Genomic DNA, 27,226 nt, shown 5'->3' with positions numbered 1-27,226 from the left:
TTTCGCTGTCCATGCTCCTGGTTTCTATTTCACAATTTTGGAGGAAATGCTTGTCACTCTGCCACAGTCACTTCCTCTTGCAACAAAGTAGGCAGAGTGTCAGTTCTCTCCAGAGAGCAGAGTCAGGGATCTCCCCAGCACAGACCCTGGGACAGAGCAGGCTCCTCAGGGCTCCACCATGTCTGCACCTGCCTCCCGGCCCCAGCGTCCCTGTCCTGTCCTGCTGCTGACCCTCCTGCTGGGACTCACAGGTGAGTGAGCACTGTCTGGGGAGAGTCCTCTGTCCTGTCCCCTGGGTCAGCTCTGCCCGTGGACTCCCAGGGACTCAGGACAAACACAGGCTCTGCCATGGAGGCTGGGACAGGGCATCCTCTGGAGCCCAGACCAAGGGTCCTGAGCTCTGTCTCTGGGAGGCCTCCCCTGCAGCTGGGGCCAGAGGCGTCACATCAGCTGATGCTTCAAACAGCAGTGACAAGAATCACCTGCATATTGTAATATTTTAGCTCACAAAATACATTTCTAGAAGATCAATGTTTATATCCTGATAATTTCTGAGACACTAAAGATGAGGTGACCTCCTCAAGGCCATGGAGCAAGCAATTTCTCTCTCTCTCCCCCCCCCCCCCTCTCTCTCTCATACTCTGACCTTGATGTACATGGCTTTGTCCCATCATACCTTCTCCTCCATTGATTTGCTGCCTCCCACAGAACCAATAGCCTTGGGGACAATGAATGCTGGACTGAAACCTCTAAAACTGTGAGCTGTCATCCTGCTTTTGTCTTCATAAGTGGATTTGTCTCAGGTATTACTTACAGTAATGAAGAGTTGACTGACACAGGCTGTGACGATGTCTTACCCTTATTACATCATAGGGGGGCAGTGGAAGGCTCCAGGCCTCAGGAAATCTGCTGAGTAATGACTTTCAATTTCTTTTTTTTTTTTTGTTCAATTATACATCCTGCATATTTATTTATTTATTTTTTTATTGGTTGTTCACAACATTACAAAGCTCTTGACATATCATATTTCATACATTAGATTGAAGTGGGTTATGAACCCCCAATTTAACCCCAAATGCAGATTGCAGAATCACGTCAGTTACACATCCACAATTTTACATAATGCCCTATTAGTAATTGTTGTATTCTGCTACCTTTCCTATCATCTACTATCCCCCCTCCCCTCCCCTCCCATCTTCTCTCTCTACCCCATCTACTGTAATTAATTTCTCTCCTTGTTTATTTTCCCATTCCCCTCACAACCTCTTATATGTAATTTTGTATAGCAATGAGGGTCTCTCTTCATTTCCATGCAATTTCCCTTTTCTCTCCCTTTCCCTCCCATCTCATGTCTCTGTTTAATGTTACTCCTTTCTTCCTACTCTTCCTCCCTGCTCTGTTCATAGTTGCTCTCATTATATCAAAGAAGACATTTGGTATTTGTTTTTTAGGGATTGGCTAGCTTCACTAAGCATAATCTGCTCTAGTGCCATCCATTTCCCTGAAAATTCTATGATTTTGTCATTTTTTATTGCTGCATAGTACTCCATTCTGTATAGATGCCACTTTTTTTATCCATTCATCTATTGAAGGGCATCTGGGTTGGTTCCACAGTCTAGCTATTGTGAATTGTGCTGCTATGAACATCGATGTGGCAGTATCCCTGTAGCATGCTCTTTTAAGGTCTTCAGGGAATAGTCCGAGAAGGGCAATAGCTGGGTCAAATGGTGGTTCCATTCCCAGCTTTCCCAGGAATCTCCAAACTGCTTTCCAAATTGGCCGCACCATTTTGCAGTCCCACCAGGAATGTACAAGTGTACCCTTTTCTCCACATCCTCGCCAGCACTTGTTGTTGTTTGACTTCATAGTGGCTGCCAATCTTACTGGAGTGAGATGGTATCTTAGGGTGGTTTTGATTTGCATTTCTCTGACTGCTAGAGATGGAGAGCATTTTTTCATGTACTTGTTGATTGATTGTATATCCTCCTCTGAGAAGTGTCTGTTCAGGTCCTTGGCCCATTTGTTGATTGGGTTATTTGTTATCTTATTGTCTAATTTTTTGAGTTCTTTGTATACTCTGGATATTAGGGCTCTATCTGAAGTGTGAGGAGTAAAAATTTGTTCCCAGGATGTAGGCTCCCTATTTACCTCTCTTATTGTTTCTCTTGCTGAGAAAAAACTTTTAAGTTTAATTAAGTCCCATTTGTTGATTCTTGTTATTAACTCTTGTGCTATGGGTGTCCTATTAAGGAATTTGGAGCCCGACCCCACAATCTGTAGATCGGAGCCAACTTTTTCTTCTATCAGACGCAGAGTTTCTGATTTGATATCAAGCTCCTTGATCCATTTTGAGTTAACTTTTGTGCATGGCGAGAGAAAGGGATTCAGTTTCATTTTGTTGCATATGGATTTCCAGTTTTCCCAACACCATGTGTTGAAGATGCTATCCTTCCTCCATTGCATGCTTTTAGCCCCTTTGTCAAATATAAGATAGTTGTAACTTTGTGGATTAGTCTCTGTGTCCTCTATGCTATACCATTGGTCCACCCACCTGTTTTGGTACCAGTACCATGCTGTTTTTGTCACTATTGCTCTGTAATATAGTTTGAAATCTGGTATCGCTATACTACCTGATTCACACTTCCTGCTTAGAATTGCTTTTGCTATTCTGGGTCTTTTATTTTTCCATATGAATTTCATGATTTCTTTATCTATTTCTACAAGAAATGCCGTTGGGATTTTGATTGGCATTGCATTAAACCTATAGAGAACTTTTGGTAATATCGCCATTTGGATGATGTTAGTTCTGCCTATCCATGAACAGGGTATATTTTTCCATCTTCTAAGATCTTCATCTACTTCTCTCTTTAGGGTTCTGTAGTTTTCATTGTATAAATCTTTCACCTCTTTTGTTAGGTTGATTCCCAAGTATTTTATTTTTTTTGAGGATATTGTGAATGGAGTGTTTTTCCTCATTTCCGTTTCAGAAGTTTTGTCGCTGATATACAGAAATGCCTTTGATTTATGCGTGTTGATTTTATATCCTGCCACTTTGCTGAATTCATTTATTAGTTCTAGTAGTTTCTTTGTAGACCCTTTTGGGTCTTCTAGGTATAGAATCATGTCATCTGCAAATAGTGATAATTTAAGTTCTTCTTTTCCAATTTTTATGCCTTTAATTTCTTTCGTCTAATTGCTCTGGCCAGTGTTTCGAGAACTATATTGAATAGAAGTGGAGATAGAGGGCATCCCTGTCTTGTTCCGGATTTTAGAGGGAATGCCTTCAACTTTTGTCCATTCAGAATGATGCTAGCCTGAGGCTTAGCATAGATAGCTTTTACAATGTCAAGGTAAGTTCCTGTTATCCCTAATTTTTCTAATGTTTTGAACATAAAGGGATGCTGTACTTTGTCAAATGCTTTCTCTGCATCTATCGAGATGATCATATGGTTCTTATCTTTAAGTCTATTGATGTGGTGAATAACACTTATTGATTTCCGTATGTTGAACCATCCTTGCATCCCAGGGATGAATCCTACTTGATCATGGTGCACAATTTTTTTGATGTGTTTTTGTGTTCGATTCGCCAGAATTTTATTGAGGATTTTTGCATCTAGGTTCATCAGAGATATTGGTCTGTAGTTTTCTTTCTTTGAGGTGTCTTTGTCTGGTTTCGGAATCAGGGTGATGTTGGCCTCATAGAATGAATTTGGAAGAGCTCCCTCTTTTTCTATTTCCTGAAATAACTTGAAAAGTATTGGTATTAATTCTTCTTTAAAGGTTTTGTAAAACTCCGCTGTATACCCATCCGGTCCTGGGCTTTTCTTGGTTGGTAGTCTTTTGATGGCTTCTTCAATTTCATCCATTGATATTGGTCTGTTCAAATTGTGTGTATCCTCCTGACTCAGTCTGCGCAAATCATATGACTTAAGAAATTTATTGATGTCTTCACTATCTTCTATTTTGTTGGAATATAGGTTTTCAAAATAATTTCTAATTGTCTTCTGTATTTCTGTAGCATCTGTTGTGATATTGCTTTTTTCATTCCGTATGTTGGTAATTTGAGTTCTCTCTCTTCTTCTCTTCGTTAGCATGGCTAAAGGTCTGTCGATCTTATTTATTTTTTTGAAGAACCAACTTTTAGTTTTGTTAATTTTTTCAATAGTTTCTTTTGTTTCAATTTCATTGATTTCCGCTCTGATTTTAATTATTTCTTGCCTTCTGCTACATTTGCTGTTGTTTTGCTCTTCCTTTTCTAGGGCTTTGAGTTGGAGTGTGAGCTCATTTATTTGTTGTTTTTTTCTTTTTTTGAGGAATGACCACCAGGCGATGAATTTTCCTCTTAAAACTGCTTTCATTGTGTCCCATAGATTACGATATGTTGTGTCTGTATTTTCATTTATCTCTAAGAATTTTTTGATTTCCTCCTTTATGTCTTCTGTAACCCATTGATCATTCAGTAACATATTGTTCATTTTCCATGTGATGTAGGATTTTTCCTTCCTTCTTTTATCATTGATTTCCAGTTTCATTCCATTATGATCAGATAAAATGCATGGTATTATCTCCACCCCTTTATATTTACTGAGGGTTGCCCTATGGCATAATATATGGTCTATTTTTGAGAAGGATCCATGTGCTGCTGAGAAAAAAGTATATCCATTTGATGATGGTTGATATATTCTATATATGTCAGTTAAGTCTAGGTTATTGATTGTGATATTGAGTTCTATAGTTTCTTTATTCAACTTTTGTTTGGAGGATTTGTCCAATGGTGAGAGAGGTGTGTTGAAGTCACCCATAATTATTGTGTTGTGGTCTATTTGATTCTTGAACTTGAGGAGAATTTGTTTTATGAATGTTGCAGCACCATTATTTGGTGCGTTAATATTGATAATTGTTATGTCTTGTTGGTGAATGGTTCCTTTTAACAGTATATAATGACCTTCTTTATCCCTTTTGATTAACTTAGTCTTGAAGTCGATTTTATTTGATATGAGGATGGCCACCCCTGCTTGCTTACGAGGACCGTGTGCGTGGTATATTTTTTCCCATCCTTTCACCTTCAGCCTGTGTATGTCTTTTCCAATCAGATGTGTCTCCTGGAGGCAGCATATTGTTGGATTTGTTTTTTAAATCCATGATACCACCCTATGTCGCTTTATTAGAGAGTTTAAGCCATTAACATTCAGAGTTACTATTGATATATGGTTTGAACTTCCATCCATGTTTGATTGTTTATCCTTTTTTAAAAATATTTAGTTTGTTTCTCCATGATTATCTTTCCCCTCGCCCTCTGTCTTTACTGAGGCACTTCCCACTGATGGTTTTGGTTATTGTTTTTCATTTCTTCCTCGTGTAGTGTTTTGCTCAAAATGCTTTGCAATGCTGGTTTTCTGGCTGCAAATTCTTTTAACTTTTGTTTATCATGAAAGATTTTTATTTCGTTGTCATACCTGAAGCTTAATTTTGCTGGATACAGAATTCTTGGTTGGCATCCATTGTCTTTCAGTGTTTGAAATACATTGTTCCATGACCTTCTTGCTTTCAGTGTCTGTGATGAAAAATCCATTGTTAACCTTATTGGTTTACCCCTGAATGTAATCTGTCTCCTTTCTCTTGTAGCTTTTAATATTTTCTCTTTGTTCTGTATATTGGATATCTTCATAACAATGTGTCTTGGCATTGGTCTACTGTGATTTTGTGTGCTCGGTGTCCTGTATGCATCTTCAGTTTGTATATCTGTTTCCTTTTTTATTTCTGGAAAGTTTTCTGTAATTATTTCATTCAGCAGGTTACTCATTCCCTTGGTTTGAATCTCTGTACCTTCTTCTATCCCGATGACTCGTAAGTTTGGTTTTTTTATGTTATCCCATAACTCTTGGATGTTTTTCTCATGATTTTTTACCAGCCTTTCTGAGTTGGCTAGACTCTTTTCAAGATGATGTATTTTGTCTTCATTATCTGACGTTCTGGCTTCTACTTGATCCACTCTGTTAGTGATACTCTCAATTGAGTTTTTAATTTGGTTTATCGTTTCCTTCATTTCTAGAATTATTGTTTGATTATTTTTTATAATCTCTATCTCCTGATAAAGATGCTTAACTTCTTCTTTTATCTGTTTAGAAATTCATTCTCAATGTGTTCTTTCGCTGCTTGAATTTGCTGTCTTGTATCCTCTTTAAGGTTCCATTCCATCTGTCTAAGGTGTTCCTTGAGTTCTTTATATGACCATTTTTCTGATGACTCTAGGTCCTCCTGAATATTTAGGCTGTCCTGCATTGTTTGTACTCCTTTTCTTCCTTGTTTTTTGAAGCTGCTCCTGTTACTTCTTGTTCTGTTTGACTGCTGAGTTACTGTTTACTCCTATAAATTAATTTGATGCTTGGGAGGAAAGGTATTAGAAGGGAAGGGAAGAAGTCACTAAAGAGAATGAGAGTAGGCAGGTAGAATTCAAGGAAGGGGGGATAAGAAAAATGAATAGACTAAAGAAGAAAAAAATAGGAACTAAAAAAAGAAAAAAATTTAAAAAAATAATAATAATAATTTAAAAAAATTAAAATTAAAATTAGAAGAAAAAAATTAAAAAAAGATTTTGTAAAAAAAAATTAATAAAACAACAAGAAAGAGAAATGAAAATGAAAGAAAAACCCAAATCAAAAAAAAAGAGAAAAGAAAAAAAGAAAAAAAAAACCTAATAAATGCAGTCTTAGAGTTTGATTAACTTCTCTTCCAGTAGGTGGCGCTGTGCCCACCAGGTCAAGTTTCTCCTGTCAATACACGGGAACCAATCACTGTGCAGCAGCTCCTCCCAGACTGGGCGAGTCTCCAATCCTGAGTGCCTAGGGCCTCCTCTTGTATCTAGTCACTTCCCACTTTTCCTCTAGCCAGGCCCCTCTCACGGGTGCCGCTCACCACAATACTGGCTACAGGCCAGGTCTGCTGCTCCCGGGAGCCCTGTTTTCATGAACGACTGGGCACACTCTTCCAGTTTGCCATTCCCTCAGACCCTAAGTTTGTAGAGCTTGGGGCTGAGAATCCTCAGCGGATTTTACTTGCCCTCCGGTAGCCACTCCCCCGTCGCTGGTGCAAGAGACCTCAGCAGTCAGCCCTGGTGGGAGCGGTAGTCCCGCGCTGCGGGTCCCGCACCAGCTCTGATTCCCTCGGGCTGGCTGTACCACTCACGGGAGAGCTGGGAGGGGCCCTTATGGGAGAGCTGGGAGGGGCCCTTAAGGTTTCCCCGATGTGTGGAGAGGGAAGGCTAGGGAATTACACACTTGTAGCTGCAGGTTTCAGTGAAGTTATCTCCTCCGCCGCAGTCTGGTGACGTCAGTTCTCTGCCATGGTGGTGTCTCTTGCAAATGGCGACAGTTCGTTTCCCTTTGCCGGGCGACCAATGCAACGGGTGGGTCCTTACTGTCTCTCCCAAGCCCCGTTTCAAACCTGTGGCCACTACTTATGAAGGCTCGGTAGGCATTTACCTCCGTAGGATGAGAAGGGCTGACCAGTTGTTTCAGCTGGATGGATTAATGCTGAGTCATAGCTGTTTGTCTGCGGGAAGCAGGTGAAGGGAAGCTTGAATTCAGCTGATCAGGGCTCAGTGTGTGTTCTCGGATCACTTAGATTTTAAATTGTCACTCATCTTATCAGCTGTTTCATTTAACTCGGCAGCTCAGAAACAAAGGATTCAAGGTGGAGAGGTGTTCCATATGGAGACCACCCAAGTGGAGGAAGGGGAAAAGAAAATCAGACCCACTGGCATGAGAACTGGTCCACACTCTGTTTATTCTTTGCATTAGCTTCAACCAAAGGAGGAACGGTACTTTTCTTTTCTCAGTGAGACCCTCGATATCATTCATTGCCTTCTGAAGAGATTACTGGTCACTGCCGGTATATGCTTGAGTACTCTCTTCCGATGTGGACCTTTGTCCCTGTGGTGTCCGCTGATGGGGACTAGGTGCCGTGGCCCACCCAGGCGGCCTGCCGCCTGGGGCGCCATGGAGCTGGGTAGGGGAGGCGGTTGAGCGCGTGAGTGGATCTGCACCCACCTGCCCGCCTGCCGACTTTCAATTTCTTGAACACTCACCATGGGCCAGACTCTCTGAAATGCTGTACAGCTCATCACATGACCATGACACTCACAGCAGACACTCTGGTCACCCACCTTACAGCTAAGAAGCAGAAGCACCAGGAGCTCCGTGGTCATTGAGGGGCAGTGCGAGGGCTGGGGTCTGGGTGTAGATGCTCTGATCTGGAGCTCGTGGTTCACCTACCATCTTCTCAAACTCTGTGGACCTGACCCTACATGTGGCCAGATATTGTTTTAATGGTGTGTAGCACGACATCATGGGGTCAGATGTCTGCTTCCAAAGACCTGGAGCATCTCATGCTCATCATGGTGGTCTAGAGACCCCAAGAGGATTTGGATCTTGTTTCTTTTATTATATTTATATTTGAAGACAATAAGAGGGGTGCCTGGTTTAAATTTGTGTATGAAGTTAGTAAACAATGCATATATAGATTGATTTACACACTTTGTACAGCTTCTGCCAATGGGTGTGGTAGAAGAAAAGGGTTTGTGGTTTTTCTTCTCCTGGGCTCTTCTACTTCCTGACTATTTCTGCAAATAGTTCTTGTTTTGCTAAGTATTCTTGTGGGAAACTGAAGTTGTGCCCATTTCTACAAAATGTATCCACTGCAAATCCACTTCTGCAATGCAGGGGATGTGGCACTGAGCAATTCACACGCTAAGTACACACTGAATGTACACCTACTGTGTGCAGGAACTGTTACAGAAAATTGCAGTTAATTTAGCATAAAAGAAGCTAAGGATTTGCCCTGTGTAGCTAGAGTAACTCTAGGGACAATGGTGGTGATCAACACATAACAAAGAGGTAAATCATATCACATATTGAACAGTGATCAATGTGACTTGAAAACAATCAGCGGGATAAGGGAATGGGAGAACGAGTGGGAGAGGCACTGCAAATGGGGTGGTCTGTGCAGGCATCACTGAGAAGGGGAATTTGAGCAGAGATTTAGAGGAGGGGCAGGAGTGGTCCTGAGGTTTTCTGGCAGAAGGGCTTCCTGATAGAGAAACTGCACAGGGTGTGAGAGCACATGTCCCTGCTGTGTTCAAGGGGTTCCTCTCACTCTGATTGAAATGGGAGCCACTTCCAGGTGTGGAACAGAGAGGTGAATTGCCCTGAGCTCAGGAGGCTGCCTGGGGTTTGCAAGGTGTGTTGTCCTTGGTTCCCATGCTTTAGAGGGAGGCTCTGGTTAAGGGGTGGAAGACACCACATCCCACTGAGTTCCAGGGTGTATGACAGGTGGCTGTGCCATTCCTACAGCCCACGGATTTCCATTATGTCCACTAGGTTAATTCTTAGGGCTCCAGCTAGCCAAGGATCTGGGTGTGAGGTGACCCCCTCTGATACCCAGGCTTTATGTAAGGGTCTAAGCCTAGGGAAGTCACCCCATCCTGCCAGTGGGAAAGGCCAGATGGTCTAGGTTTTGCTTTATCTTGTCCTGATGATGCTTTCGTAGCTGTGGGAGCAGTTGAGCTGATCAGTATTTACGGAGCATCTAAGTCCTAGAGAGCCAAGGGGTCAGCAGACATCTGTTGTTTTCATGATATGTAGACAAGTCCGTGAGGGGAAGAGTTTTCCAAAGCCAGGGGGCAGTTTATGATCCTGGTGAGTGGTCCAGTGCCTCCAAGGGGAATTTCTGTCTGCTGCTTACATGGAATAACAGGGGCGTGTGTTGGTCCTTTAAAACATTTTTAAAATTTGTTCTTTTTAGTTATACATGGCAGTAGAATGTATTTTGACATATTATACATACATGGAGTATGACTTCCCATTCTTGAGGCTGTGCATGCTGTGGGGTTACACTGGTTGTGCATTTATATATGAATATAGGAAATTCATGTCTGAGTCCTTCTGACTTTTCTAATCCTATCCCCACTCCCTTCCTTTTATTTCTCTTTGTCAAATGCAGTGAATTTGTATTCTTTCCTCATCATGCTCCGTTGTTGTGTGGTAGCCTCTGCATATCAGAGACAAGATTTGGCCTTTGTTTTTCTTTCAGACAGGCTTATTTCACTTAGCATGATAGTTCCATCCATTTACTGGCAAATGTCATAATTTCATTCTTGTTTATGACTAAGTAATATTCTATTGTGTATATACACCATATTTTCTTTATCCACTTATTTGTTGAAGGGCACCTAGGTTGGTTCCATGGCTTAGCTATTGTGAATTGAGCTGTTTTAAACATTGCTGTGGCTGTGTCATTGTAGATGCTCATTTAATGTTCTTAGGGTATAAACAGTGAATTGTGTTAGCTGGATCAAATGGTGATTCTATCCCAGTTTTCTGAGGAATCTTTATACTGCTTTCCATAGTGGTTGCACAAATTTGCAGTCCCATCATTAATCTTTGAGTGAACATTTTTCCCCCCACATACTTGCCAACATTTTACTGTTACCTGTATTATTGATAATTGCCATTCTGACTGGAGTGAGATGGAATCTCACTGAAGTACTTATTTACATTTCTCTAATTGATAGAGATGTTGAACATTTTTTCATGCACTTGTTGACTGATTATATTTCTTCTTCTGTGAAGCAACTCTTCAGTTCCTTTCCCACTTATTGATTGGGTCATTTGTTTGTTGTTTTGGTGTTAAGTTTTTTGAATTCTTTATATATCCTTGAGATTGATGCTGTGTCTGAGGTGCCGGTGGCAAATTTTTTTTTCCCATTCTGTAGGATCTCTGTTCTACTTCCTGATGTTCCCCTTGCTGTGAAGAAGCTTTTTAGTTTGATATCATCCCATTTATTGATTCTTGATTTTACTTCTTGCACTTTAGGAGTCTTGTTGAGGTAGTTGATTCCTAAGCTGATATAATTTAGAGTTGGGCCTATTTTTTCTTCTAGTTGGCACAAGGTCTCTGGTGTAGTGCCTAGGTCCTTGATCCACTTTGAGTTGAGTTTTGTACAGGGTTAGGTATAGCAGTTTAATGTCATTTTGCTACATGCAGCTGTCCAGTTTTTCCAGTACCATTTGGGAAGAGGCTATCTTTTCTCCAGCGTAGGTTTATGGTGCCTTGTCTAGTATGAGAGAACTGTGTGTGTGGGTGCATCTGTTTGTCTTCCAATCTGTACCATTGGTCTTCATGTCTGTTTTGGTGCTGAAACCATGCTGTTTTTGTTACTCTAGCTCTGTAGTATAATTTAAGGTCTGATGTGATGTCTCCTGCTTCACTTTTCTTGCTGAGGATTATTTTTCTGTTCTGGGATTCTTATTTTTTCATATAAATTTCACAACTGGTTTTTCTAATTCTATGAAGAACATTATTGGAATTATAATATGTATTGTTCTAATTAGGCACAGTGCTTTTGGTAGTAGAGCCATCATGACAGTATTAGCTCTGCCTGTCCAAGAACGTGGGGGGGGATCTTTCCACATTCTAAGGTCTTATTCAATTTCTTTCTTTCGTATTTTGCACTTTTCATTGTAGAATACTTTTCATTGTAGAGGTGCAATTTCTTGGATCTTCTACATATAGAATCATGTCAGTGGCAAAGAGAGATGGTTTGAGTTCTTCTTTTCCTATCTGTATTCCTTTAACTCCTTTCTTCTGTCTAATTGCTCTGGCCAGTGTTTCAAGGAAGGTGTTGAATAAAAGTGGTGAGAGGGCATCCCTGTCTTGTTCCAGTTTATATAGGGAATGCTGTCAGCTTTTCGTTGTTTAGAATGGTGTTAGCCTTGTGTTTTGCATATATAACTTTGAAAATGTTGAGGTATGTTCCCATTATCACTAGTTTTTTAGTGTTTTGAATATTAATTGATCCTGAATTTTGCCAAATGCTTTCTCTGTATCAATTTATATAATAAAGTGGTTCATGTCTTTAGGTCTATTGACATGATGAATTATGTTTATTGATTTCCATATGTTGAACCAACCTTGCATTCCTGAGATGAACCTCACATGATCACGGTACATTATCTTCTAATGTTTTTTTATGTTATTTATCAGTATTTTATTAAGAATTTTTGTAGCTATGTTCATCAGGGATATTGATATGAAGTTTTCTTTCTTTGATGTGTCTTTGTCTAGTTTTGTTATCAGGGTGATACCAGCCTCATATAATGAGTTTGCAAGGGTTCCCTCCTTTTCTGTTTCATGGAATAATTTGAGGTGCATTGGTGTTAGTGCTTGTTTGAAGATCTGTTCAACTTGGCTGAGAATCCATCTGTGTGGGCTTTTCTCTGTTGATCAGCTTTTGATGGCATTTTCAATTCCATTGCTTAAAATGATCTGTTTCACTTTTCTATGTCTTTCTGATTCAGTTTGGGTAGATCATATGGGTCTCAAAATTTGTCAATGTCTTTAAGATTTTCTGTTTTATTAGAATATATATTTTCAAAACGGTTTCTGATGATCTTTTCCATTTCAGTAGTGTCCATGGTGATATTTCCTTTTTCATCACGAATTTTTATAACTTGAGTTTTCTCTCTCCTTCTCTTGGTTAGCTTGGCTTAGCAGTTATAACATTTATCTCTTTTTTTTTTCAAAGAATCAACCTTTTGTGTTTTAATGTGGAAAACTGTTTTTGTTTCAATTTTATTGATTTCAGCTTTTATTTTCATTATTTTTGCCTTGCACTGTGTTTGGTGTTGATTTTTTTCTTGATTTTCTAGGGCGTCAGATGTAATATTAAGTTATTTATTTTGTGGCTTTCTATTCTTTTAATGAATGAGCTCAATGCAAGGAACTTTCCTTTTAGCACTGCCTTCATAGGGTCCCAGAGCTTTTGATATGTTGTATTACTATTCTTATTTACCTCTTAAGGTTTTTTTAAATTTCATCCTTATTTCTCTTACTATCCATTGGTCACTCAAAGTGTAATATTTTGTCCCCAGGTGTTAGAGTAGCTTCTTTTTTTAATCATTGATTTCTTATTTTATTCCATTCTCATTCATCAACTGTGGGGTATCAGATTGGGGGATATTCAGTGGTTTTTTTGATCCCCACAAATCAGTTCAAATTCAGACAATACCTCACTTTCTAAGATGGCACCAAGCTACCCCAGCCTGGGCTCTGGGGCTGATGGGGAGATGATGTGAGATCCTTTTCCAGTGCAAATCTAGTGTGGAGACTCCAGGCTGCTCCCTAACTGTCCTCAAGCCTGTGTTGGCTGTGAACCTTTCCAGCAGCTATGACGCTGACATAGCTTGGAACTTCCCTCATCATTGCTCTGCAATGGGGAGCCCCACCCCTCTGTCTGGGAAAGCAGCTGGGAAAATGCCAAGTCTTTGTTCCTTTTTTTTTACTATTTTATTTTTTTTGGAGCATGGAGCACAGATGAATTTTACAAAATAATGGGTTTCCCTGTGGCATATTCATATAACATAATATGATCAAATTCACTCCTAATGCCCCTGAAACCTCTCTGCACCCTCTTTTCTCCCTCCCTGTCTCCCTCCCCCCTTTCTCTTTCATGATGCCCTTTTTTCCCCCCTGTCTATTTTCCACATATGGAAGAAAACATTACTTGTCTCTCCGAGTTTGGCCTATTTTGCTTGACATGATGTTCTCCAGGTACATTCTTTTTCCTGAACATGGTGTAATTTCATTCTTCTTTAAGGCTGAATAAATTTGCATTGTGTAAATGTAGCACATTTTCTTTATCCTTTCATTATTTGAGAGACACTGAGGTGATTTTATGAATTGGTTATTGTGCGTTGTGCTGTGATAAGCATGGGTGTCTAAGTCGTCTTTTTTGCCATGATCCCAAGACTAGACATGAATAATTGGAGGAGGAAATGATTAATTTGGGCTCACAATTTCAGAGGTTTCATCCTATAGAGGCTCCATTCCTCGGGGATAGAGTCAAGGCACAACATTATTCCAGGTGTATGTAGCAGAATAAGCAGGTCAGGACATGGCCACCAATAAGCAGAGAGCGAGAGCGAGAGCAAGAGCGAGCGAGAGAGAGAGAGAGAGAGAGAGAGAGAGAGAGAGAAATAAACAGAGCTCCCTATAGGGACCACATGTGGACCCCACAGGCATGCCTCCATGGACCCACCTCCTTGAGCCACACCAGACCTGCTTGCAGTCACCCCTCAGCTAATCCCTATGAGGGGACTAAGACCCTGCCTAGGTTAAGGCTCTCATAACCCAGTCATTTCAACCCTAAACTGATTTCTTGCATTGTCTCACATGAGCTGGTGAGGGACTCCTCATGTCTAAACCATGACAATCTGTATGTATGTGCCTCGATACCTATCTACTCTATACTGATTTTAATTCTTTAAGATAGATACCAAGCAGTATCAGATTTGATCATACACTAGTTCTGTTTTTAGTTTCTTGAGAAACCTCCACACTGACTTCCATAGTGGGTGTACTAGTTGACATTTTCACTAACGTTAGTGAGAGTTCCCCTTTTCCCACATCCTCACCACCATTTATATTTTGGATTCTTGATGATGGCCATTCTTACAGGAGAGAGATGGAGCCACAATGTGGTGGGAACTCTATGCAGGTGTGGGCTGTCTGAAGGAAGTAGGTCCCTGGGGCATGTCCCCAAGGACTGTGTTTTGTCCCTGGATCTTCATGTCCACTTGGTCTTCCCACCACCACTGCCTTTCTCCTCCTCCTCCTCCTCCTCCTCCTCCTCTTCCTCCTCCTCCTCCTCTTCCTCCTCCTCCTCCTCCCCCACCCCTTCTTCTTCACCTTCTCCCATGCATGGACTTACACCCTGTCATGGACATCCTGCCTGGTTCCTGTTGACAGTAGACTGGCCTCTGCAGCTGTGAGCCCAAAGTAGCCTTTCCTCCATTAGTTCATCTTGTCAGGTATTTGATCACAATGACACAAAGTTGACTAATGCAGAGGGACAGGAGTTGTCATCCTGAGGAGCAATGGTGGACACAAGTATGTCTTGTACAATCTTTATTTGTGACCATTTAAATTTTGGGGGGCGGGGGAGGTGGTTTCTGGAGATTAAACTTAGGAGCACTCAATCCCTGAGCCACACCCAGCCCTATTTTGTATTTTATTTAGAGACAGGGTCTCACTGCGTTGCTTAGTGTCTCACTTCTGCTTAAGCTGGCTTTGAACTAGGGATCCTCCTGCCTCAGCCTCCCAAGCCTCTGGGTGCCACTGTGCCTTGTGAGACTATTTAATTTAAAGGGCGAGACTCTTAGCCTGTCACCTCAAAATCCAAGCACATTGCCCAGGGTGATTTATAACCTCAAATTATATCTTTGGGCATCTGAAAGAAAGAGGGCTCAAACTATTCCTTCCCCTGTTCTCCTTGTACCAGGATCCACCCATCACCTTGATGGCAGCCATGGACAGGGTGGGAGATGGAGATCAGCAGCATCAAGGAAGCAGCGGAGAAGGGGCTGCCCACAGAACAGCATGGTCATTTCGGGGGAGGTAACAGAGGACTGTCCTTGGGAGGGGGACCATGTGAAGTCAAGATTCAAGAGAACCAGTTACCTTTCTCATCAATGCCACTCACCAGGTGGTGGACACTATGGACAGGCACATCCAGCTGTTGTGTGGTCCTCTGCCCCCTTGACTCTCACAGGAGCACTCAGCAATGGACACTCAGCACCTCACAGAACTACACACCCTCCAGCAGAGGTCCTTCCTGAAATCACATTCCCACAGAGTGCACTGGTAAAGAGCCAATTCACAGGGTGTGGTGTTCCAGATTCCAATGGTAGGATGATTCTGCAGCCTGGGTCAAGGCTAGGAGCTGGTATCTCAGTGGGTATTCTTGTGGTTGGGATAGGAGCAGTACTCTGAGTTGGAGAGCATTTTCCTCTCTCTGGAAAAGTGACAGAGAGCTGCACAACCCAGGGCGCAGGACAGCCAGCAGGCCAGAGGGCTGTGCAACATGGTGGAGCCATTGGGATCAGCCAAGGAGAGTACAATGTGGTTGTGCTGTGGGCAGATATGCAAGGGGCTTCAGCAATGTTTTCTTTCATACGTGAGCTGTGCGTTCATGGTTGTATGTCCTATCATCACTCCAGGCTGAAGGAGGAAACTAAAACAAGAGCTGGCATCTCTGTGGAACAGGGAGCTGAGCCAAGACTCACAGTCAAATGCATGTCCCACTAACTGTACCCACCACTTCCCCAATACTCAGGAGACTCAAGAGCCACATGACCCAACCCAATGTCATGGTCGATGAAATGCCAGTGACCTTGTGGTCAGAAAAAGGGTACAACAAACAGTTGGTGACACATGAGAGCTCAGGGGAGGGCTCAGCCCTCAAGTCCCCTCCCTCCACCTTGCTCAGGGCTTGGGCCTCAGGGGCAGGTGTCTCACAGTGTGGAGGTGCAGGCCAGGGGAGGCTCAGGGTGAGGACACGCCCTGTGCTGAGCTCAAGGCCACTCTGTGGGCACTCAGTCAGTGACAGGCTTTGCTGATTCCACGTGATAAACCAAGAGGACCCCCAGGATGAGCAGTGACCACCCTGTGTCTCCCTCAGGAGCGGCTGCACAGGAGCTGCATGTGATCCAGCCTGAGAAGTCAGTGTCTGTCGCTGCTGGAGAGTCAGCCACTCTGCACTGCACTGTCACCTCCCTGCACCCCGTGGGGCCCGTCCGGTGGTTTAAGGGGGCAGGGCCAGGCCGGGAGTTGATCTACAACACCAAGGAAGGCCACTTCCCCCGAGTCACAAATCTCTCAGATGCCACAAAGAGGGACAACAGGGACTTTTCCATCCGCATCAGTAATGTCACCCCAGCAGACACCGGCACCTACTACTGTGTGAAGTTCCAGAGATCGACCCCTGTTGATAAGGAGTATAAGTCTGGACCAGGCACTGAGTTGTCTGTGCGAGGTGAGTGCAGCTGCCTCCTCCTCCCTAGGGTGGGACAGGAGGTCAGGGGTCACGCCCTCCACCCTGGGGACCACAGCTGAGAAGCAGGAGCAGCACTGGGTGCTCATGTCATGACCTGTGGTCACCCCTTCTGCAGGTCAGGGAGGCAGAGGCCTGTGGAGGCCGTGCTATTTGGTCCAGGCTCCATGGCTGGTAAATGGAGGCATCTGCACCCCTCACCTGCCTGCTCCACAGCCCTGACCTTTTCCAGTCTGGCCCAGCCCTGTGGCTCCCCAGCTGACGACTCTGAGGGTTTGAGGGACTTGCCAATCACAGAGCCAGACCACATCTGTTACCTTCAGAGAGCACTGCCCTGTGGGAGTGAGCCTTCTCTTTATACCACCAGCACCCAGGACCCACTGTGTGCCAATCTGCACTCTGGATGCTCTGGAAAGAGCTGGGAGCAGAGCAGGTAAAGTTCTCCTCCCACAGGCTACTGTTCTTGTCCCTCCCTGAGGACCAGGCCTCCAGAGCAGGGAGGGGGCAGGGCATGCTTTCCTTCCTTCCCCTCCTGGAACAGCACCTGGGAGGATTCTGACAGGCTCAGGTTCCCTGTAGACCTGGGGCCCTGGGGAGGAGGTGCCAAGAGGTTGGGCCTGTGCCCTGGGTTGGCCTGTGAATCCCTGTGTCTCAGGGACCAGCCCTCACAAGCACTGCAGGGCAGGGGCAGAACTTGGTGACTCACCAGGCAGTGTTCCCCATGTTGGTGACATAGGGGTCCCAGTTCAGGAAGCACAGGTCCTCTCCCTGTGGTTCCTGCAAGACTCTCTGCATGCCCTTCCTAAGCCATGCAGCTGAGGTGGTCAGCACACATGGACCTTCACACCTGTGCCCACCCCTGTTGGCATGGGGAGCTGGAGGCCCAGGCAGGCCCTCTCTCACACAGCATTTTAATGCCAGGAGGAGACAGAGCCCAACCTGAATCCAGCCCAGGTTCCTGCTGCCCTGGGAATAGACACTGTCCCCACAGAGGAGCCAGGGCACAGGAGGGGCTCAATGCAGACCTGACCTGACCCACTGGGCAGGGAGCAGCGTGTCTGCTCCACCTCCCTCTCCCAAGGTTCAGGAAGACCCTCACATTCACACCCTGAAGCCACAGTGAGTAGGAAACCTCTCCTGAGTGTCACCCACATCTTTCTCCATGGGGAGATGCCCCAGCAGGACACACAGAGCTGCTCGGATGTTTAAATAAGGGAAAAAGCCTTCTTCTGGGGAGATGTTATTGATGCTCTTCTTGTCATGGTGGGTGGGCTCGGGGGCTCCCCACTGGCTGTGCATAGGAATCATGGGGGAACCTGAACAGAAAATCTCCCAGACCCAGGCTTCACCTATGAATGTTGCTTTAAAAGGTCTGAGGAGGGTCTGGGCTTCTGAAGTTTTCACTTACTCCAGAAGTTTCTGACACACGGCCAGGGCTGTCGACTCTGGAGGTAGATGTCCTGAAGACACAGAAGGAAAGTTGGGGTTCTTTCCTCTGGCAATGAAGGAGAGCACGGGAGCCTTCTCAGGTGTGGATGCTGCTGAACAGCAAGTGCTGGGTTCAGCTCCCTGGGGCCTGTGGCAGGGACTCCCAATGGAGCCCCCTAGATCCAGGGTCACCCCAGAGCCCACATCTGATACACGTTGCCTCTGAACAGGAGCTGGAGCCAAGGAGCCCTGGCTCTTCAGCATGTAGCGCTCCCTGCCTTGGTGACCCAGAATGTCACTCAGGTATCTGTCCCTTGTCCCTTCATAGAGTCCCTCTTTATGGAAACAGCCCCTCTGGATGAAACCCCTGTGATGCTGTTCATGATGTGAGAAGCACTTTGCCACCTTGTTTCCTGTGGGGACTCTTAAGAACACAGGGAGAGGGTGGGGGTGCAGCTCAGTGCTGGTTCCTGCTGAGCACCCTGAGGCCCTGGGTAGACTCTCAGTACCTGGGGGGGGGGGAGGGAAACAGGTGGCGCCCCGTCATCCTGTGGTGTCTGCTCCTCCTCTCACGCAGGTTCTCCTGGGGGCAGCAGGAACAGGATGGAGGCTTTTCCTGGGGTCCCCACTGCATTTGTTGCTCCTCTGGCTTCTAAAGAATGAATGTGTGCTTTCAGATCGAGTGAGGATAGGGCCACAGGTGTCATTTATTAGGTCCTACTGCATGCCAGAGCTGTGCCTTGCCTTTAAGCTCCTCTTGCAGGGTGGTGCTTTTAGGAACTCTGCCAAAGGGGATAAGGAACCTCAGCAGAAAAAAAAAAGTTGTTGCCTTATCCTCTGTGTGGAGGAGAGCAGTCTGATCTCTTCCCTCTCCCCCAGCCTGGGGCCCTTGCCTGGCCATGTCCCTCTCTGAGCCTAGTCCCATAATGGACTCTCACTAGGACCTCCTCATGGAGGTGGTTATCAAGATCTGAGGGGCTCTGGGGGCTCAGGCCAGCCTTCAAATGCTGAGCAGCTCCTGATAAGTGGCCACAGAGTCCCTAACCCCTGTAGGGCCTTCCAGGCTGGTGTGGTCTGGGTGAGTCCACTTCTTCAGTGACACCCTGCCTATTGTGCCCTCTGGGATGGGTGCATGTCAGGCAGGGAGCTCAACATTTGCTGATACAAACCTTCATGATTTTTGCTGCCTGGTTTCAGCTGTAGAAGGTGCTGGGTGGTGGTGAGCAATCTGGAGACACCAAGGGACCCGTCTGAGGACCTGTCCACTGGCAAGCAGCCTCCTGATGCTCTCCCCTGAGGGCCCTCAGGACCTGCTCAGGAGCCTGGGTCTGCATCTCTTGTAATTAGCCATCAGTTATGAACTCATCCCTGTTCAGTGACCTGTGACTCCAATGCCAAGTGACCCAGGGAAGCCCACATTCAGAAAGCACCCCTTCATCTCTCCCTCTCAAATCCACGTCTTGGCCCAGGTGAGGCCCATGGAATATTTGTGGAAAGAGGAACAAGTGGGCTGAGTTCAGAACACCCTGTGGACGAGCCCTGCACAGAACAAAGTCAGGGAGAAGGAGGGACCTGGGTGTGTGTGTGTGTGTGTGTGTGTGTGTGTGTGCGCGCACGCGCGCTGAGGATTGAAACTGTGGCATTTTAAGAATAAGCTATATCCTCAGCACGTTTCATTATTTATTTTGAGGAAGGTTCTCTCTAGGTTTCCCAGTCTGATCTTAAATTGCAGTCCCCCTGCCTCAGCCTCCCCAGTCTCTGGGCAACATGCCTGACCATTTGCTGAGATTCCAGGGGCAGCTCTGTGTGATCCAAAGCCACCTGTGCTTGGTGTGGCCTGGGAGGAGACTTGCCAACCACCCCAACCCACAGATGAGGTGCTGGGCCAGGTCTCAGCATGGAGAGCTGGTTCCCATGTTCACTTTGGTGTCCTGGTACTGTTTGTCCCCTGCATTTGTTTCTAAATATGACTCCCCTTGGTGTCAAGCATTCCAAGGCAGGCCAGCAGGACACAGTTGTTAACAAAGAATGAGACAGGGCAGTGAGCTCTTCCCTGGGCCAAAGTTGGTAGCAATGCTCTGGTGCTGAGAGGAAGGCTCTGACCTCAGGCCTGGAGCAGCACCTGGGCTGACATTCCTCACTATGCTGCTAGACAGCTGTGCTCACTCAGGGACATGAGTGTAGGGACACCACACGGGGACACTCAGCACCCAGAGAGCTTTATTAGGAGCATTAAAAACATCTTGTCTTGTCATTGTGGGTGTAGCCCAGTGACAGAGCATGTGCTTAGCATGCACCTGGGCTCAATCCCCAGGACAGCAAATAATAACACCAACAATAACGTCAAAGACGATCCTTAACAGTGTCACTCACTTGTGCTCAGAAGGGGTCTCCTGATCATCTCACTTGTCTGTCAATACTCCTCCGCAGCCAGACCTTCTCCCCCCATGGTGTCAGGTCCAGCTACGAGGGCCACACCTGGGCAGATGGTGAGCTTCACCTGCAAGTCCCACGGCTTCTCCCCCCGGAACATCACCCTCAAGTGGTTCAAAAATGGGAATGAGCTCTCGCACACCCAGACCAGCGTGCACCCCAGGGGAGAAAGTGTGTCCTACAGTGTGTCCAGCACATCCCAGGTGACCCTGGCCCCTGGAGATGTCCACTCTCAGGTCATCTGTGAGGTGGCCCACGTCACCCTACAGGGGAGCCCTCTTCGTGGGACTGCCAACTTGTCTGACACCATCCGAGGTACAGGACCCTGATCCCCACCTCAGCCCACACTGCCCACCCAGCCTGCTGCTCCCCAGGGGCCTTGGTCCAGAACCTCAGTGGCCTGGGTTCTAGCTCCCAGCAGTGCTTTCCCCTGCCGTCACATGTGGACCACTGCCCTGTGTCCAGCATGAGCTGGTGGCTTCATTTTATTGAACATCAGCAACTACCACTGCTGAGCTCCTCCCAGAGCCGAGCCTTGATGTGCAGGGAGGTTCCATCTATTCTGCTCACTTCCTGCAGGCAGCCTGTCAGCCTCACTCACTTACCCTCAGGGGAGCTGCTGGTCCCTTGGCACCTGTGGGTGGCAGACTCTGTGCTTAGTGATTCACTCCCGTGCAAACCCCCAGTGTCTGAGCCCCTCTGCATGCCTGTCCGTGTCCTGAGGGAGGCCCTTGCCCTGCTGGGAGGAGCTCAGCATCTGTCTCATAAGGTCACAGCTTCTGCCTGTGCTGTTTCAGTTCCGCCCACCATGGAGGTCACCCCACAGCCCACCATGGCACGGAACCAGGTGAACGTCACCTGCCAGGTGAAGCACTTCTACCCCCGGAGCCTACAGGTGACCTGGGTGGAGAATGGAAATGTGTCCAGGACAGAAACAGGCTCGACCCGCTCAGAGAACAAGGACGGGACCTTCAATCTGACGAGCTGGCTGCTGGTCAACTCCTCTGTGCACAGGGAGGACGTGACGTTCACCTGCCGGGTGGAGCACGACGGGCAGCCAGCCACCTCCAGGAGCTACACCCTGCAGGTCTCTTCAAGCTTCAGGGAGCAAGACATGGACAACACCCCTGGTGAGGCCTCTCCCAGCTGACCGAATGCTTTTAAACTTCACCTTGACTCTGTGTGTTGTGACGTGAGAGCAGCGACCCCTCCTTCCCCCAGGGCACCCAGAGCCTGGGAACAGCAGTGTCTTAGTCAGCTGCCCACACCCACACTCTGGGGGTCTCCTCTGTAGGGTTGGGCACACATCTCATGGGGCCTTCAAACAGGGACACTAAGGAGGAAGGGGTGGGGGATGGGCCTGTCCTGGCAGCCGCCACTTGCCTTCTTCACCTGACACATGTCATATCCTCATGGCCCTCTCTCTGTTCCTCTCTTTCCACCCACATTGAGGGGCCCCTCAAAACACACAGTGACAGAACCAGGTGCTGGTCACCTGCCAGGGAAAGAAGTTCTACCTCCTGAGTTTGCAAGTGACCTGGTTGTAGAATGGACATGTGTCCAAGATAGAAACGGCCTCAGTTGTCACAGAGAACATGGACATGACCTGTAACCACATTAGTGGGCTCCTGGTGAACTCCTGTGTGCAGAGTGGGGACGTGGGGGTCACCTGCCAGGTGGTACATGAAACACAGCCAGCCACCTCCAGAAACCATAGCCTCAATATGTTTGCCCCACAGAAGGAGCAGGGTACAGACGCCTCCCTGGTGAGGGTCAGTGTCTAATCCGAGCAACTCAGAAGGCTGAAGCAAGAGGAAGGTGAACTCCAGGTCAGCACCTGCAACTTAGTGAGGCCATGATCAACTCCTCGAGGCCCTGTCTCTAAAGAAATATTAAAAAGGGCTGAGGATGCGGTTGTGTGGATCAGCACCACTGGGTTCAATCTCCAGAACCAAAATGAAAAACATATCTCCCTGGGGGGGTCTCCACTCCAGGTGACTGGGTCTTTTCTGTCTTGTATTTGTCGGGGATTTTTAGTGCTAAATGTAGTATTCCTATTCATTATAGAATAATTCTCAAGTCTACAAATATGTATTAGAGCCTTACAATCACCTGCAACCCCCCGTCCTCACCCCAAGAGTCTCCACCGTCAAAACCTTGGTCCGTCTCTCCCCATGGATCTTCTGACACAAACAGACATTAAAGAAGAAAGGGAGGGAGGGGAACCGTCCTGTCCTACTGTCCTGCCTCTTGTCTCTCCACATACCAATTGCTCTGTTCTTTTCCCTCAGAGTCTCTCCAGCCTCCATTCAATATCGGAATTTTACTGCACATCTGTGTCCTCACCACACAGACTCTGGCTCCTCTAGGGGAAATCTGGAAAGGACTCCCTGAGGAGGTGGACACTGTTTGGACCAGGCCCCTAGGTGACCTTGAGCGGTCTCCACAGGGTCTTGATTTCCTCCTGATTTGTGGTCACAGACCTGCTGTAATGACAACCCTCAAAGCCTCATCACAACATGCAAATTTCTCCTTATGTATATTCCCCTTTGATGCTCCAACTACCTGTGTGTTAGGAGTTGACAGAAAGGGAAACTAGGACCGCCCTGGAGAGCAATGGGAACGTGGCTGGTGACTTCCTGCCCTGACACATGTAGACTATCTAAACTGCTGTAGGCAAATCTAAAGTCACTGGGGTCAGGGCCAACAGCAGCTATAGAGCAAATTTTTGCTAATTAAAAAAGTGTTCCCTCTCCCATGAATATTGTCCCAAAGACCCACAGCGTTCTGGAGACCCCATTCTGTAGCCCCATGTGCATGATTTCCCTGTTCAACCACAGGAGCAGGTCTGGACTCCTACAGACTCTTTCAAGGTCCAGGTTCCTTCCAGCATGCCCTACCATGGGCCTCATGTGCTGGGTCAACACTGGGCCACTGATTTATCCCTGTCCCTTCTTGCAGGAAGAGTAATGATTGGAAGTGAGAGACAATTTCCCTCATGGTAGGAGATACATGGAGGCTGCCTAATCCCATCCAATAATCACTTAGTTACCAATGCACACCAGTGCCAGTGGAGTCCAGAGGTGGAATGGTCCAATGATGAAGGACATTTTTCTACAAATCCAACAGCTTTGTCCCAGTTCATAACAATAATGATAATTTTCTCTAATCATTAAAAATAATTGGAGTATGTATTCAAACTTTTCAAAATTCCTTTTATTGCTCTTTTCTCTGCACCAACATTGGTTTCAATTCATCCTTCAGTGCATGGTAAAATTTCCTTATGAAACCACTGGGCATCAGGAAGCCTTTACCTACAATTTAAAAATGATGTCTTTCCTAAGCAGTTTAAGACCATTCATGTGCTAGATTTCATTTTGGGTGCATTGGGGTACCTTGAGCTTCTTGAAGCAGTTTTAGTCTATTTTGTGAATAATGTCACCTTTATAACTGCAGATTTCAGTCTAAAATCTGCAGAATCTCTACAAATACACCCTGCACCCTGTTTAATCTTGATGTTAGTGTGTCCTTTCTCTCTGTCTATCATCATCACCATCATCGTCATCATCATCATCATCAGTGCAAGAGCATTTTCAATTTTATTGATCTTTTAAAGGTACCAACTTTGTGTTTCAATGATCTTCTCTATTACTTCCCTGTGTTCCATTTTATTGAATTTTGACTCTTTTCTTTATTATTTCCTTTATTCTGCTCGCTTGGGTTTCATATGGATCCTCTTTTATTGCTTCTGTGGGAGGAGGCTTCAGTTATTGATCTGACACTCTCCCAGTTTCCTGTGACACACCTGGACACCAGCGTGAAAACTGCATCCTGAGGGCCAGCCCATGGGATGTGTGCCCTGGTGCATCCCAGATTCTGTCTAGAATCATAGCATTTCTCCTTTCTGGGATACAGCGAGGATTACATGATGCAGGAGAGGTATTTTTGTTGGGATGGGACGCGGAAGATGGCACTGGATGTCTTTGCAGCAGAGTTAATTGGCAGCCATCCTGCTGTGACTGTGGACAGCTTTAGCTTCTCACGTTTAGCTTCTCATTGTCTATCCCCAAAGGGACTGACGCCCAGAAATAGCCCTCCAATGCCAGAGCCTAATACCAACCATTTCCTAATTTATGTTCAAGCACCAGATGCCAAGAGAACTCCCTTCCTGAGGACAAACCACTTCATTTCTGGTGAAAGAGTGAACAAGGGCCCCTCAACACAGGCCAGTGCCTGCCCAGGTGCCACTGACCCCCATGGGGCCATGTTACCAGGCAGCTGATGGGTCCCAGGTTCAAACGCACAGTGTAGAGTCTGATTCCCAGACCTCTCCTGGAGCTGGGTGTCCATAGGAAGTGCCCTCTGTGATGGACACAGGAGATCAGGGAGCTTCCTGGAATGTTCTCAGGATCAACATCAGGGTCCCTCCCACCTGAGGGAGAGAAGAAGCAGCAACTCAGCTGCCCCCACAGAAGCCAGAGGTACCCAGAGCTGCTTTCAGTGGAGGAGGGGGGGCACTTCCACTCCCTGCTCAGCCAGGCTCTGATGCTGGGGCCTTCTAGAGGGAGGAGGGGGCAGGAGTGCCGCTCTCCTCCACTGAGGGGGAGTCCCAGAGCAGCACTCAGCTGAGAACCATGGCCCCCAGCAGGGTAGCAGTGTCCACTCCTTCCTGTGGACCTGGAAGGATTTCTTTATTTACAAAAAAAATTTCCATTGTTGTTAGAGGAAAAATGGCCCATAGTGACAAAGAAAAGTCTCCACAGGTCTGCTTGTCTGGAGATGGCTTTGTGTGTCCAACAGAAAGACTTCAGGTGACACAGCACTGGAGGGGTGGTCTGCTCTTTGGATATTTTGGTCCCTCACACATAGGAGAAACATTTTCTTGACCCACAAAAGTGTTTTTCAGCCAGAATTTTATTAGTTCATCTTACACCTTCTTAGCAGGGTCCCCGAGTTCCTGAGGCACAGGGTCATTCACCTACACATGGTACTGAACAGGCAGCCTGGCTCTCCTCTGTCACCATGAAATGGCCCACCCTCCATGGGCATGCCCCATTGAAAACTGGTTCCTTGGCACGAAGACACTGGTCATTGTTTTGGTCCAGAGAACATGATCTTAGGTATCACCATAAAGAACTCCAGGGAGGAGCTTCTCTGGGTTTGGATTCCTCTGAGCCAGGACTCTCCCTAAGCTCCCCAGGCCTCAGTTTCCATAACAGGAGGAGATGGTGATTGCTCTCCATGAGATGGTGAGGATCCAGTAGGAATCTCCATGGCAGGTGGGCAGTGTGCATGGAGCTCATGTTTTCACCTTCCCTCAAGGAGGACACTCTGGGACCTGAGGCTGGGTGAATGGGAATAAGGAGCCTCTTGACCAGGCTTCTGCCTCAGGCTTGACCAGGGCAGCCAGGACAGGGTGTGTGAGCTCAAACTTCACAATTTTGTTGGGCCCAGGTAGCCTCACCTGGGGCAAGTGCAGGCTCCTGAGAATGGATGCATTGGAGTCCTTCTAATGGCGCCCCCTTTTCCCTTGATTTTCAGGAGCAGCGAAGTCTACTCTTGCTTCCTACCTCATAGGCCTGTTCCTTGGCCCCAAGATCCTTCTAGGAGTCAGTTTCGCTGCCCTCTACGTCCACAGGAAGCAGAAGTCCTGACTGTAAGTCCCCAGGAGGGAGGGTGGAGCACAGGCTGCTGAAGAGGGGGCAGGGCCAGGGGGAGTGCAGCCCACCTGTGCACAGCTGCAGAGTCAGTGGGTCTAGAGAACCAGGCACACACCCCTCAGCACCCTCAGGGTCTCAGGAAACATTGTGGGGTTCCCAGCTCCCAGGATGTGTGTGAGGTGTGCAGGAGATGAGGAGGTAAACGTTGGCAGTGGATGTCCACTGAGTCCTAAGGGCTCCAGAGAGGATGAGCTGAAATGGTGCAATGAGAGTCAGCAGATTTGGTGTGGCCCTTTGGAGACCACCCATAGACTAGTCCAATAGTCAACTGCTGGGCCTCCATGGACAGGAAGGTCCTACCATTTGGAGCAACATTGAGAAGTTCTAGATGGGCTGCTCGCAGGGATGCTTTCCCTCTGACTTTCATTGTAAGGAAAGGGAAAAGGAATCAGGAATTGGGAGAGGCTGAGCTAAGAGTCCTATCTTGGGGTTTGATTTACTTAAGACAAGTGTCCCAGGAAAGTCATCTGAGTACATCATTGATCTCAGGAAACTCTCATGAATGGTGAGCAGATAATTGAATGTGGACATGTTTCCCACAGATCCTTCCTCATTCAGGCTGCCTGGGACTCTCAGTTTCTGCCACCTTCTTACTGCACTGTGATGCTCAGCCTGAGAGAAGGAGCTGTGGAGATGCCTCTGTAGATGCTGTTCCAAATGCCTCCTCCCAGGACAACTGCCAGCCCACAGGCCCCTGATGCTCCTCTGCCTAGCCCTTTATGCCCCATGGCTGAGTCTGCACTCATGGTCCTGAGCA

General features: G+C 46.4%; 1 protein-coding gene across 1 annotated transcript; it reads left to right on the top strand.

Annotated features, from left to right (window-relative positions):
- The first annotated feature begins 3 nt into the window (after positions 1-3).
- LOC308646446 (signal-regulatory protein beta-1-like) lies at positions 4-27,226 on the top strand. Its single transcript, XM_081289359.1, has 6 exons — positions 4-251; positions 16,517-16,870; positions 20,747-21,064; positions 21,547-21,879; positions 26,291-26,405; positions 27,012-27,226. The coding sequence occupies exons 1-5, from the start codon at positions 179-181 to the stop codon at positions 26,401-26,403; spliced, it is 1,191 nt and encodes a 396-aa protein (XP_081145485.1). The 5' UTR covers positions 4-178; the 3' UTR covers positions 26,404-26,405; positions 27,012-27,226.

This window comes from Spermophilus citellus (assembly GCF_964194105.1).
Source record: "Spermophilus citellus genome assembly, chromosome: 4".
NCBI lineage: Eukaryota > Metazoa > Chordata > Mammalia > Rodentia > Sciuridae > Spermophilus > Spermophilus citellus.
The sequence above is the reverse complement of the archived record's forward strand: the minus strand, read 5'-3'. Positions and strand labels throughout refer to the sequence as shown.

Excerpts from the sequence above, each read along its gene's own strand:
- LOC308646446 (XM_081289359.1), top strand. The coding sequence starts at position 179 with ATGTCTGCACCTGCCTCCCGGCCCCAGCGTCCCTGTCCTGTCCTGCTG. Across the intron at positions 16,871-20,746 it reads CACTGAGTTGTCTGTGCGAG|CCAGACCTTCTCCCCCCATG; the intron begins GTGAGTGCAGCT and ends ACTCCTCCGCAG. Across the intron at positions 21,065-21,546 it reads CTTGTCTGACACCATCCGAG|TTCCGCCCACCATGGAGGTC; the intron begins GTACAGGACCCT and ends GTGCTGTTTCAG.